This window comes from Sorex araneus, chromosome 6, assembly GCF_027595985.1.
Source record: "Sorex araneus isolate mSorAra2 chromosome 6, mSorAra2.pri, whole genome shotgun sequence".
Taxonomy (NCBI): domain Eukaryota; kingdom Metazoa; phylum Chordata; class Mammalia; order Eulipotyphla; family Soricidae; genus Sorex; species Sorex araneus.
The window spans coordinates 112,014,978-112,027,206 of record NC_073307.1 but is presented as its reverse complement, the minus strand read 5'-3'; the positions used below and the strand labels follow the sequence as shown (position 1 = coordinate 112,027,206).

Here is a 12,229-nt window from a genome sequence, read left to right as displayed (position 1 = left end):
TACTATCGCTCTGTCCCTGTATCATTTAAATTTTATACCATGTGCAAAGGTTTTGTCACACACAAAATTCAAAAAAAAATTTATAGCTAGAATGAAACTGATATATATGAATTGCTTTGCTTCCTGAGATACATGCTGTTTTCTAAAATTATTGTTAAAAAAGAGAGACAGGACTGGACGATAATTCAAGAGATGTGAATGAATTCTTTATATTACGGTTGTAGGGAGAGGGGCATCACACCCAGCATGCCTAGGACTTACTCCTGGCTCTGTGCTCAAGGATCACTCCTGGCAGGGTTCAAGGGACCATATGGGGTGCTGGGGATCAAACCCAGGTCGTCAGTGTGCAAGGCAAATGCCCTATCCACTGAACTATCACTCTGGCTCTCATGAATGCATTCTTACATGCACAAAGACTCAAATTTGATCACTGAAAATGCATGCCCCTACCACCCTAAGCACCAACAGGTGAGGCCCATCCCCCAAGCACCACGAAGGTGGCCTGGTACCACTGGGTACCACAGAACCACTCTGGTCCAAGTAGCACCTCATGGTCAGACCATAGTAATGAACTATCTGCCCAGTTATCAAGTGTCACCAGATTAGCCCCAGGCCCCTTCCCCCCACCCTGTACTGCTTGAGAGATTGGTGGAGGCATGGGGGAGGGGGGAAGGAGGAGGAGAGAAACAGAATTCCAATGCTAACTGAGGCACAAGTGGTAGGTTGAGAGCCACGAAGTTGGAGCCAAACTTAACCCTGACACTAACTTAGTGGGAGTTCTTTTCAAGAAGTACATCATTCAAACAGGCAAAATAAAAAATTGCCATAACTAGATTAACTGTTTGGGGTGGGTGGGGGGAGGAGTGGGAGGACTGTCTTAGTCTGTGTTTAAGACATTGACCTAAGCACACACCTAAGGAAAAGCAGAATCTGCAATAATTGGTTTCAAGCAAACCATCCAATTGCACAACTTTGAGTCCATTTACCCCGGAGATCACAACCATCTGCAGGCAGAGAGGAAATTCTGGGACCAGATATTATCAGGAACTTATAGGCTGGGTCCCAGATACCAGTCAGATTTCCCCCAACACACACTCCCCCACACAACTTCAGTTAGGAACCCCCCTTCTTTTACAGACACCCCCACAACCTACGCCAGATTTTAGAGCAGTGTCCTCAGAGCACAAAGGGCCTCCGCATAGGTGCATACACATTCATAAGTTCACACACACACACACACACACACACACACACACACATACAGATACACATATATACACTCACACAATATGCACACACACGCACTCACATACACACACAAACACACTCATACATTCACAGTCACTCACACATTTACTTACACACACATTCTCTCTCTTACACACACGCACACACAGTGGGGTGGGAAAGGCCTTACCCCAGCACAGTAGTCCCCACTGATGGTGACCCTCTGGAACTCGGGCATGGCATAGGGCCCTGGCGTGGACTGGGAAGCAGCTCCCGTGATCACAGGGGTAGCGGGAGACATGGCCGGGCTGGCTGTCGAGGGACCCTTCCAATCTGGCTGTGTCGTCGGCATTTGCAGAGACAGGGACTGAGACCGAATCATCTTGAAACTTTTCTTTCTAAAAGCAAGGGAAAAGGGGAGACATCATGATCGGGGGGCAAGGGTACTTTGTGTCGCTCAGGGCAGGAGGATTTTGCTGAGCCCACTCTTGCTGGCCCTACCATGCTGTCCCAGGGACACAGCCTGTTTGTGCGTCTCCTCCCATACATCTTTAGTGAGACCTGGAGCAGATGTGAGTGACCCAGCCCTGCAGTCACTAAGAACTGCCGGGCACTGTATTTGCTGGGTTCACCAAATAGGTGAATGGCTCAAGAGAGAGGGCAGAGCTCTCTGCAGAGTTCTTGCACCGGAGGTCAAGAGAGGTGAGAGCAGAACTAGAGCAAATATCAGCGAGGCCTTCCCATGAGTGTGTGCACTGCATGCTCTCAGCAGATAACCCCAATCTAAGCCCCAGCGGGTCAGCAGCCTCAAGAAGGGCTATGAACCGCCCCAGACCATCAAGCTGTGTTTCCCAGACTGAGTGGGCGCTGAAGCCAGGAGAGAACATGACGATCAGCTAGCCCCACCTTTTTGTTTCATAAAGGAGTCGGGGATAGTAAAAGGCCTTTGCCAAGTTGCAGGGCAATGTGGCCAGTCCTCCTTCTCCTCCCTGATCTCTGCTCTGCCCAGCCCCTACAGCTCCTTGCTTCAGCCTGACTTGGGCCACATGGGCTGACGCTGCCAGGCAGGCACAAATATGCACATATTTGGGGAAAGGGATTGCTCAAAACCAACGGCTTGTCCCTCTGGACCTGTCAGCACTCCATTAAGGATGACTTCACAAACTCTTGGGAAAGTGGGCACAAGGTTGGTGCAAAATGCCACAAGCACATTTGCAAAGCAGATCTGCAAGCACAGCCTTATTGACTAACGTTATTAATTAACATTTCTAATGCCAGCAGAAATGCTGACAGGGAGGCTGCCAGCACTCTCTCCCATGTTTCCTTCCACTTCCCCTGCAGCCCAATCCCCAGCTTTTTGCCTCTGAGCAGGGTTCCATGGCAGAAAACAGCTGACCTCATGATCCACGTGGTGCCAAAGGGCCCAGTTGCCTCCTAGATATTGATCCCGGCAACCCAGGCCTACGATCATCAGCCAAGATCTCAGTGACAACCCCCAAGCCCACAGACATCCTTGTCTTCTCCAGGCACCAGGAACGCCTTCAAGGGGTGGAGAAATCTGTGGGCTCCCCAAATGAGCCTTATTTTCTTACTCACCTGGAAGCAGCTGTCTTCCTCCTGGCTCTGGGCCAAGCCACTTCCCAAAACCCACTCTGGTTCAGTCACCACAAGCCTCCCAGAAGTATACACTCACCACTTGCCAAGGCTCTCTGGCCTTTATTTGTCCACCTACATCATTGCATCCTCAGAGACAAAGCTGTTTGCCCCTTGAAAAAGGAGGGAGCTCCTTTTCAGGAGTTGGCCTCCACCCTGCCCCGTCCCCACAGAGCAGATGCACTGGGTGACTCAGGAAGCAGCCTGAACTCTGGGAGCCTTGAGCCAGGCTTTCCCCCACCTTCTGTCCATCCATCACATGGAGCGGAGCCAAGCATCCTGATCCAGGACGATGCCCACTAGGGCAGCGCGCCCTGCTCAGAGGCAGATTGAGAGGAGGGAAGGAGGCTCACCCTGGGTCTTGGCACCCTCACACCGAGAGGATGAGCCATTGCTTTGGGCTCTTCTCACATCAAAATGGGACCTGCTGGGCCCTGTGGGATTATGGCTGCTAGGTCACTCCATGTCCCACTAGGCTGCTTATCTCTCTGCCAGCTTCCCTCCCAATAGGCTGGAGCCAAGCTGCCTACAGGCCAGTCCTGTCACGGAGAAGAAAGCACGTGTAAGGTGAACAACAGGTTGGGAAGGTCAAAGCAAAAAAACCACCACCATGATCTGAGGGCTGAATGGGGGGTAAGCACAGTGCCCCCCGCTGGGAATGCCCATGTTCCTTCTCTCTCGTGCCTCCCAGGACAGCCCCCTTAGTTGTCCTCCTGAAGTCACCACTGCAGACTCCAGTCTCAGACTGCAGGTGAGTGGAAGGTGTTCCCAGGTGAACTCAGTGAGCTCAGCAGGCCTGAGGGATGCATTATGCAAAGGGGCACAGCAGCGTCTACCCCACTCATCTTAGGCTGAGATCATCAGAGCTAACTCTGATGCTTGTGTCTTGGGAAAGGGGGAAAGCTACCTGGAGCCCAAGAAGAGGGTCCCCATGTTCCATTTCTACGGGTGCATAACAAATGGAAATCTGGCTTCAAACACTATCCAGCTAGATGCCTCTGGGTGAGCTGTCTGGGAAAGACTGCTGGCCTGGGTCCTATGTTCCAAGTGTGGAAAGGCAAAATTCCAGATGTCAAATGACAATGCAGTGCATTTGAAACCTACATCATGTTATAAACCAGTGCCACTTCAGTGCTGGCCACTCTCAGCTCTTCTCTAGACACTCTAGGAAAGAAACTGCTTCTAGGTCCATTCAGGGTTATGGTAGACCCCAGTTCTGTGGGACAGTAAGACCGAGAGTCCTGGTTCCTGCTAGCTCACTGATACATGCCATGGCCTCCTCCATCTTCAGAGCCAGGCACGATGCAGCTCCCAAGGGCTCCAAGTCCTCCTGACAGTCCCTGCTACTCACTGACTGAGAAAGCTCTTAGCTCACATGTTTAGACTGGGACTCAGTCTGGAGATGAACGTTGGCCATCTTTGGAACCATTTCCCAAATGTTGCCTACCACAGATCTGATAGCTAGTTTCCACTCCACACAAACAGGGCTCAGCCAGTAAGATTGAGAACAGCAACTGAGCAACTGAGTATGTGTGTTTACATGCCAGCCTTCTTGCCCACCCAGGTCCAGCTGAAGCCAAACCCACACACGTCATCATAGAAAAAGAAGTCACCATAAACAGTCTCTGAGTCACAGAGTTATGGAATTTCCTGCTTGGAAAGGACTTTGTTGTTTGGGGTTTTTTATTTTGGGGTCACACACAGTGAATCTCAGACCTTACCCCTGGCTCTATGCTCAGGGATCACTCCTGGTCATTCTTGGGGAATCATATGTGTGCCGGGATTCATGGAACTGGAGCTGGCCACATGCAAGGCAAACCCTTTCCCACTGTACTAGTTCTCCAGCCCCTGGAAAGAACTTTAAGGATGATACACCCCCGTCCTCTCATTGAGGCAGCCTGTTCTTGAATGCCTCCAATGACAGAGAGCTCACTACTTTTCTGAATAAGACATTAGCATGAAATTGTTCATTCAAAATACATGAACCAAGGATCAAGTCTGCCAGGCTAGAGCTAGGCATGCAAGCACAAGAGAACAACAGCTCTGTGCTCTGCTGATATGAGTAAGTTCTTCCTTGGGACAAATTAAGAGGTGGCTGTCCTTGATCCCACCTGTCACACTCCATGCTCACCCTCAGGGCATCAGAGCAAGCCAACTCCTCCATGTCACAGCTGGTGCCCCTCCTTCCTCACCCACATGTCCACCTGGCAAATGCGCCCTGCTGCTAAGGAGCTGGAGGCCTCATGTGTCAGGCTATGAAGGTGCCAGCTGCAGGCCGAGTGCCCAAAAGGGCAGGAAGCTGCTCAGTCTTCTGAATGACGGGGACCTTCTTGCCCAACCAGGTTCTCACACCAGCTGGTAGGCAGCTCTCTTGGGATGTTGTTACGGCTTCTCACAGAACCTGCTGGGCTCCCTCCTACTCTGTGGCCCTTGTCTACTCCAGTCATGCCCTGCTGTCCAGCTCCTGGGGTCCCCAGACCTCTGCTTCTGACCAGGGTTTCTAAGACAAGCCTGAGTTTAGCTCAGGCCTCAGGTTCCCTAGACATAAGCCAGCACAGCTGGAAGCCCACTGCCCTACATGGGGTGGGTTCCAGAGGAGACACCTCATCTGACCCCAGGGATGAGGGGTGGGCAGTGAGGCCACAGGGTCAGAGGTGGTTCTCTGAATCATTCTCCGGATGGAGAGGGAAACATTCCAGAAAGGGGAGTCTTGTGGGCTCCCTCAGATCACTCTATCACTCTGGTAGAGACTCACTGTTCTAAAGGCAGAGATTCCATCCCCCACCGGGGATCATGGCTCACTACAAGGGTCCTCAAAGAAGTGGGGTGGGGACCTAGTGGAAGGAGGGGAGTCACAGAAGAGTGGGCACCTACTCTGTGACTGAGAATGGAGGGGAAAAAACCACAGTGTGGGCTGCAGGAGGCACATGCAGACCCCACAGCATGCCCCGATCCCCCCCCCCTGCCCCGCCCAGTGACCGGAGGCCAAGCCAGCTTTGACTGGCACAGCTGAGGCCTGCCAGACGTGAAGACTCACCCCTCCATCCCCTTCTCTTTTCCCAGTCCTCCTCAGCTCCTCTCCTGGCCAAGAGCAGGTACCCCCACAGACCAGAGGCCAAAATGAATTCAATTTTTATTACCTTTTAAATAAAGTCTTAGACTCTAAATTCTTTAAAAATAGGTGTCCTGGCAGTTTCAAATGAAGCTTCTCTGTCAATAGTCCTGAATTTCCAAAAGCTCCTGCCTCTGATTTAAGATGCTTCCTAAAAGGACATGGTTTAACCCTTGCACTATGCCCAATTCCTAACGAATGCCTGCTTATCTATTTCACTAAAATCATCCTTGAGAAGGTGACTATTCTGGGGATATCTATTTTTCAGATAAAGTCTGTCCCCATCTTGCTAATTAAAAGAAAAGGCTGTGGGGCTGGAGCGATAGCACAGCGGGTAAGGCATTTGCCTCACACGCGACCGACCCGGGCTCTATTCCCAGCATCCCATATGGTCCCCTGAGTACCGCCAGGAGTAATTCCTAAGTGCAGAGCCAGGAGTAACTCCTGTGCATCGCCGGGTGTGACCCAAAAAGCAAAGAAAAAAAAGAAGACTGTGGTGTGGCTTTTATAATTGAATGTACAATGCCTGTATCTTAGTAAGCACATGCTGAGCATAGTTCAAAGTTCTCTAGATGACTCAGGGGCATCCTTGTGCAATGCAATCACCATCTTACAGGTGTTTCATCCTTAGACTGCAGTGCTTTGAATACTTGTGTTTGCTTCTCATAATTATTCTGCTTCCTCCTCCGCAGATGACTGCCAAATAATAGTAACAAAAACAGGAACACAGATGGTATTTGAAGCACTGTGTTAAACAGTCATGTATATTAGCTCATTTAATTCTTACCAGCTAGATCCCTTAATAAAGGGATTCTCATTTTGTATCTCAGCCTCCTGCAGTTAAATGACTTGCCCACAGCTTCAAGTCCATAATATGAGGGGCCGTGTCATTTGAACCCAGTCAATCTGACCCAAAACTGAGCTGGTCACACATCACATATCACATCTGTGACTCTACCTACAAAAGTCCAAACTTTCCCTAATTTGCATCTTTACATTCCCAACAGAATAGGAAGCAAGAGTGCAACCATCATTAGAACCCTAGGTAAAGTAATAATAAATTGGAGGTGAGAAGGGAAGATTGGGAAAATGATAGTTGTATAGTAGAGGTTTGGGGGGAAAGTGTGATGAAAATGTTTGAAATTGATTGTGGTAACACTTACATAGCTGTGAGGATACCTAAAACTATATACGTGCACACTTCAGCTGGGTTTATCATATGATATATAATTTTATCTCAATGGAGCTTTCTAAAAATGAAGAAATGGGCTGGTTAGAGGAGCCCTAGTATGTATTTTGGATGCTTAGAGGCTTTGCAGGTTTTCATCAGTGGTGACTAAATTTCAATTACGCATTTCTGTGGTCTAAGCAAACTGTCAGGAAATAGGATAAGATTCAAAGTGAACCCCAGAGCCCAGGGATGGCTGGCAGTAGAGTGGCTTCTGTGTATGTGTGTGAGGCTAGTGAAGCTGTGAGTTCAACCCCAGCAAATATATAAAAATGTGAATTTCATAGGATCAGCAACACTCAACTTATCTAAAGTACAAAAAGGCATTAATTCAAACTGGTGTTTTTATGTTTACATTTATAGTAAATATAAATTATAATATATTATAGCACATTGTAGCACTGACATCCCATTGTTCATTGATTTGCTCGAGCAAGCACCAGTAAGGTCTCCATTGTGAGGCTTGTTGTTACTGTTTTTGGCATACGAATACGCCACGGAGAGCTTACCAGGCTCTGTCGTGTGGGCTAGATACTCTCCGTAGCTTGCTAGGCTCTCTGAGAGGGATGGAGGAATCAAATCTGGGTCGGCCGCATGCAAGGCAAACTCCCTACCCACTGTGCTATTGCTCCAGTCATTGATTACAAACTATTATAATGTTCTGAAGAAAAAGCAAAACTAGAAAGACCTAATGTTGCAAATGGAGCATAGAGCTAGAAGTAAGCCCTAAACAGTCAGGTGTGGGCTCCCCCCACCCCCAACCAAAAAAAAAAAAAGATAAAGTGAGGTTCTTCTGGGGCTGGAGAGATAGCTCAAAGGGCTAGAGTGCATGCTGATGCATAGGTTCACTCCTTCAGCACCACATGCTCCTGGGAGCACCTCTGGGAGCACTGTACCCTCAGCCCCCAGCACCACACTAGGAGTAGCCCTGAACAATACAGAGTATAGTTCTAAAACCCAAGAAAAGAAAGTGGTGCTCTACTTTCAAAACACGCCTATCAGGGCCAAAAGACAGTACCTCAGTTAAGGCAGATGCCTCACATGCACTTGACCTGAGCTCAATTCTTGACACCATGTGGTCCCCCAAGTATTGCCGGGTGAATACCAGGAGGCCCCGAGCACCACCAGGATGTTCTGGGTATCCTCAGCACCACAGTGCCCAAGCAGCCCATGTCCTCAGGCTCTTGCACTGAACTGCAGCTGGCCAAAAACAGCTTGTGGAACACCTGGACCTCCTGAACACCACTTGGGAGGAAGGGGAAGAGTGGGCCTCAGTTCCTGCTCTGTCACATACTTGCTATGCATGCATGCTTGTACAAGTTAATTTTACTTCTCTGAACCTTGGTTTCCTAATCTGCAAAATCGCATTCATTAGAATGACCACTTGATAAGCCTGACTGGGAACTGCAGAGCCCAGCACTCATTTGTGTTGCCATCTCCACAGCAGGAAGTGTCCCAGCATGGTCCCTGGGGAGCTTGCGCTGACCAAGGTGCATTGCCTTTGCTAAGCCTTGCATTCCTCACTTATCCTTCATTACATCCCTGAAGGTAGACATGATCCCCACCCCTGCTTACAGATGAAGAAACTGGGCCCCGAGGGAACTTCCTCATTCACTCAGTCACGGGCAGCCAGCAGCCAAACACTGGCCCAGGGACCTGTGTCCACCAGGCAGCCTGTCTGCGGTGGTGGTGGAGAAGCAACTCATCTTCTTGCCTCAGCCCCCTCCATTACTCCCCAACTAACGCTAGGTCCTAAACTGGTGGGTGAGGACCCAGAGAGAGACAGACACTCCCCTTAAAAAAGAATTCCAGGGATCCAAGGACAGTAGATACAAGGGCCAGGGGGATCGCCCCACAGCCGGAAGACTGCTTCATGAGCCGAGGGGAGAAGGCAGATGGAATAGTGATCCCTATCACTAAGAAAATGATGGCTGGAGGAACCAGTTGGGATGGGAGATGCATGCCAAAAGCAGATAATGGACCAAACATGATGACCTCTCAGGGTCTGTGTTGCAAGCTATAATACCCAAAAGTAGAGAGAGAGTATGGGGAATATTGTCTGCCATGGAGGCCAAGGGAGGGTGAAGGGGGGTATACCCGGGATATTAGTGGTGGGGAATGTGCACTGGTGGAGGGATGCGTGTTTGATCATTGTGAGATTGTAACCCAAACATGAAAGCTTGTAACTATCTCATGGTGATTCAATAAATTTTAAAAATTTAAAAAAAAAAAGATTCCAGGGATCAGGGAGACAGTATAGCAGGATAAAGTCACTTGCCTCGAACACATTCCAAGGCACCCCATATTGTCTTTCAAGACCTACCAGGAGTGATCCCTGAGTACAGAATTTGGAGTAAGTGCTGAGCACCGCCATGTGTGACAAAAAGCAAGAATTAATAATTAAAAATAACTTCAGATATAGAGAGTACAAGGGATAAGTCACTTGCCTTGCATGTGATTGACCTGGGTTCTTTCTTTCTTTCTTTTTTTTTTTTTTTGCTTTTTGGGTCACACCCAGCATTGCAGAAGGGTTACTCCTGGCTCATACACTCAGAACTTACACCTGGCAGTGCTTGGGTGACTATATGGGATGCTGGGAATTGAACCCCAGTCGGCCACGTCCAAGGCAAACACCCTACCCGCTGTGCTATCACTCCAGCCCCTGACCTGGGTTCAATTTCTAGCACTGCATATGGCTTCTGAGCACCCCAGGTGAGATCCCTGGGCACATAGCCAGGAGTCAGTCCTAAGTGCCCCAGGTGTGGTCCCCAAAAACAAAAACTAAATGACTGCCAGTCAAAAGGGTTAGCTGGGCACGAACAGAGACCACCACAACTCAGTACGTTGGGATGGAACAAGACATTCAGAGAAGAGTCTGCAGAGGAAGTTCTGGAAACCACAGAGAGCTCTTCGGACTTGGAGCGAGAAGACAATCTCCATCTGCAGATGTCAGGCCCCCAGCCACTCTGGCATGCAAATTGGCCTCAGAAACTTTTTATTCCTGATAACAACAACAAAACTTCTGGGATCCTTTTTTTCTCCTATTTAAGGAACTAAAAGCTTTGTTTTCTGAGACACACAGAAGACCTTCCAGACTATTCAGTTCATGTATTCAGCCTCTTGGGTGTAGTTTCTTTAGCCTCCAAAGAAGACCATGTTCCTGGCCTGTGGCCACCACACCTCACCCAGCACATGCCTGGCACTTAGAATTGGCCATTTGCACCTGTACCCTGCATAAATGTCCCAAGAAAGAAAAACACTTGCCCGGTAGAGCTCTGTTCCTGGACAACAGTCCCAAAGCAAATACTGAAAGTCCATCCTACCAAGAAAGAGAAGGGTTCACCCCTGAAAATAAGGAGGCACCCTTGGATGGACCATGTGACTGATCAGGTCTCAGAGAGGGCTCGGAGTTCCACTCTGCTTGAAGGTGAGGCACATGCAGTGTGCTGGGAGGCAGACCTTCCTTCCCACTCCACCCCATGACCTATTACTAAGCAAGCAACAGTGACAAGTCATTGTGATCTTTTCAACCAAAAGCCCTGGAGGACCCTTCAATGAGTATGTGATGAATTGAGTGATCATGATTAAAAACCCCTCCCAACTCACAGGATCAGGCCACTTCCCATGAAGAGAGAGGGACGTGCTGCCTGCTGGGTCCCCATCCTGCTATAACAAGAGCTGAGTCCTGGGGACAAACCTTTTGGCGGTCTCCAGCGACTTCTGCTCTGCCAGCTCCTTCTGCAGCTCCCTCTCCTTGGCCTCCTTCTGGCCGATGGGGCAGTCCTCGGGGACAGTGAAGAGTGAGAGCGCATCTTTGCTGTCCTCTTCTCGAAGTACTTTAGCAAATACCTTCTCAGCCAGGAGCCGGACTTGTTCATCCACTTCTGAGATGTTCAGCTTGGGGAACTGACGTGGCATCTCGGCTAGCAGAGAGAGAACAGGGATCAGTCTCAGCGGTGAACGGCCTGAGTGACTAGTGTGGGGAGAAGAGCTGAAGTAGGGTCAACACCACCCTCCTCTTGCCCCCCACCCCCCACACACACCATTCTCACAATCAGCTGTCTCCTCAGGAACTCGCCAGAGCGAGGCCAGCATGCTGATTCTTAAAATCAGCTCAGTAAGTAAGTAAGCGGACGAGAAAAGGGCCGCTCACATTTCATGAGAAAGCAAATGTACAGAGTGAAAGATCCACTCTCTGGCCCAGGGTGCCTCCATCTGCCCAGACTCGGGGTGTCCTGGCCACCCTGTCCTTCCTCACGTTGCTTCTGTGAAGAGGAAGGGAGAGGATATGTTCCAGCAACACTGCCACCTCCCAAATGTGCCGAGGCCTTTCTGGGCGCAAGGAAGAGCAAACCTCACCCTCACTCCCCAGAGAGGAAGCTCAAAGCCCAAAGGACGGGCTTAATGATTAACGATTAACGGAAGTTCCCATGAGAGCTGAACCCTGAAGAAAGCCACAACCTACATTACATAAATGTAAAAAAGAACTTTAAATATTATTTTAAAGCATGTTTTTAAATGTTAATTTAGTCACTGTGCAACAAATAATGTTATTGTTAATGTTAGGATTTTATGTATATAATATTTCAACCCCACACCCTCCACCAACTGTCCACTTCCTTCCACTATTATCTAGGCCCCTTCACCTGCACCGCAAGTTCAGTTCTACAGAATAGTCCTCAGGTTCTGTTACCTTTAGCCACTTACTATTCCTTACTAGGTTTCCTTGAACCTCACATTAGAGGACCCCAGTGCTCATCGCAGCACAAGAGCCAAAATCTGGAAAAGAGGATTTTTACTGACAAGAATTAGCCATAACCTTCTCCCAAAATCTCTGGAGCAAATCAAATACAGGTTTGGGGACATGGGCCTAGAGAGACAGTGCAGGAGATAAGATGCTTGCTTGGGGCTGGAGCGAAGGCACAGCAGGTAGGGCGTTTGCCTTGCACGCGACCGACCCGGGTTTGATTTCCAGCATCCCATATGGTCCCCTGAGCACCGCCAGGAGT

At 49.3% G+C, this 12,229-nt stretch overlaps 1 protein-coding gene across 3 annotated transcripts in view; it reads right to left on the bottom strand.

Annotated features, from left to right (window-relative positions):
- Positions 1 to 12,229, bottom strand: part of AMPD3 (adenosine monophosphate deaminase 3) — a 50,778-nt gene that overhangs the window by 28,006 nt on the left and 10,543 nt on the right. For all 3 annotated transcript variants that reach the window (XM_055141493.1, XM_055141491.1, XM_055141492.1), the window contains 2 exons: positions 10,918 to 11,143; positions 1,418 to 1,625 (listed from right to left, as the gene is read on the bottom strand). In XM_055141493.1, the coding sequence (XP_054997468.1) occupies positions 1,418 to 1,625; positions 10,918 to 11,138 (429 nt within the window). In that variant the 5' untranslated portion in view covers positions 11,139 to 11,143. The remainder of the gene's footprint in view (positions 1 to 1,417; positions 1,626 to 10,917; positions 11,144 to 12,229) is intronic.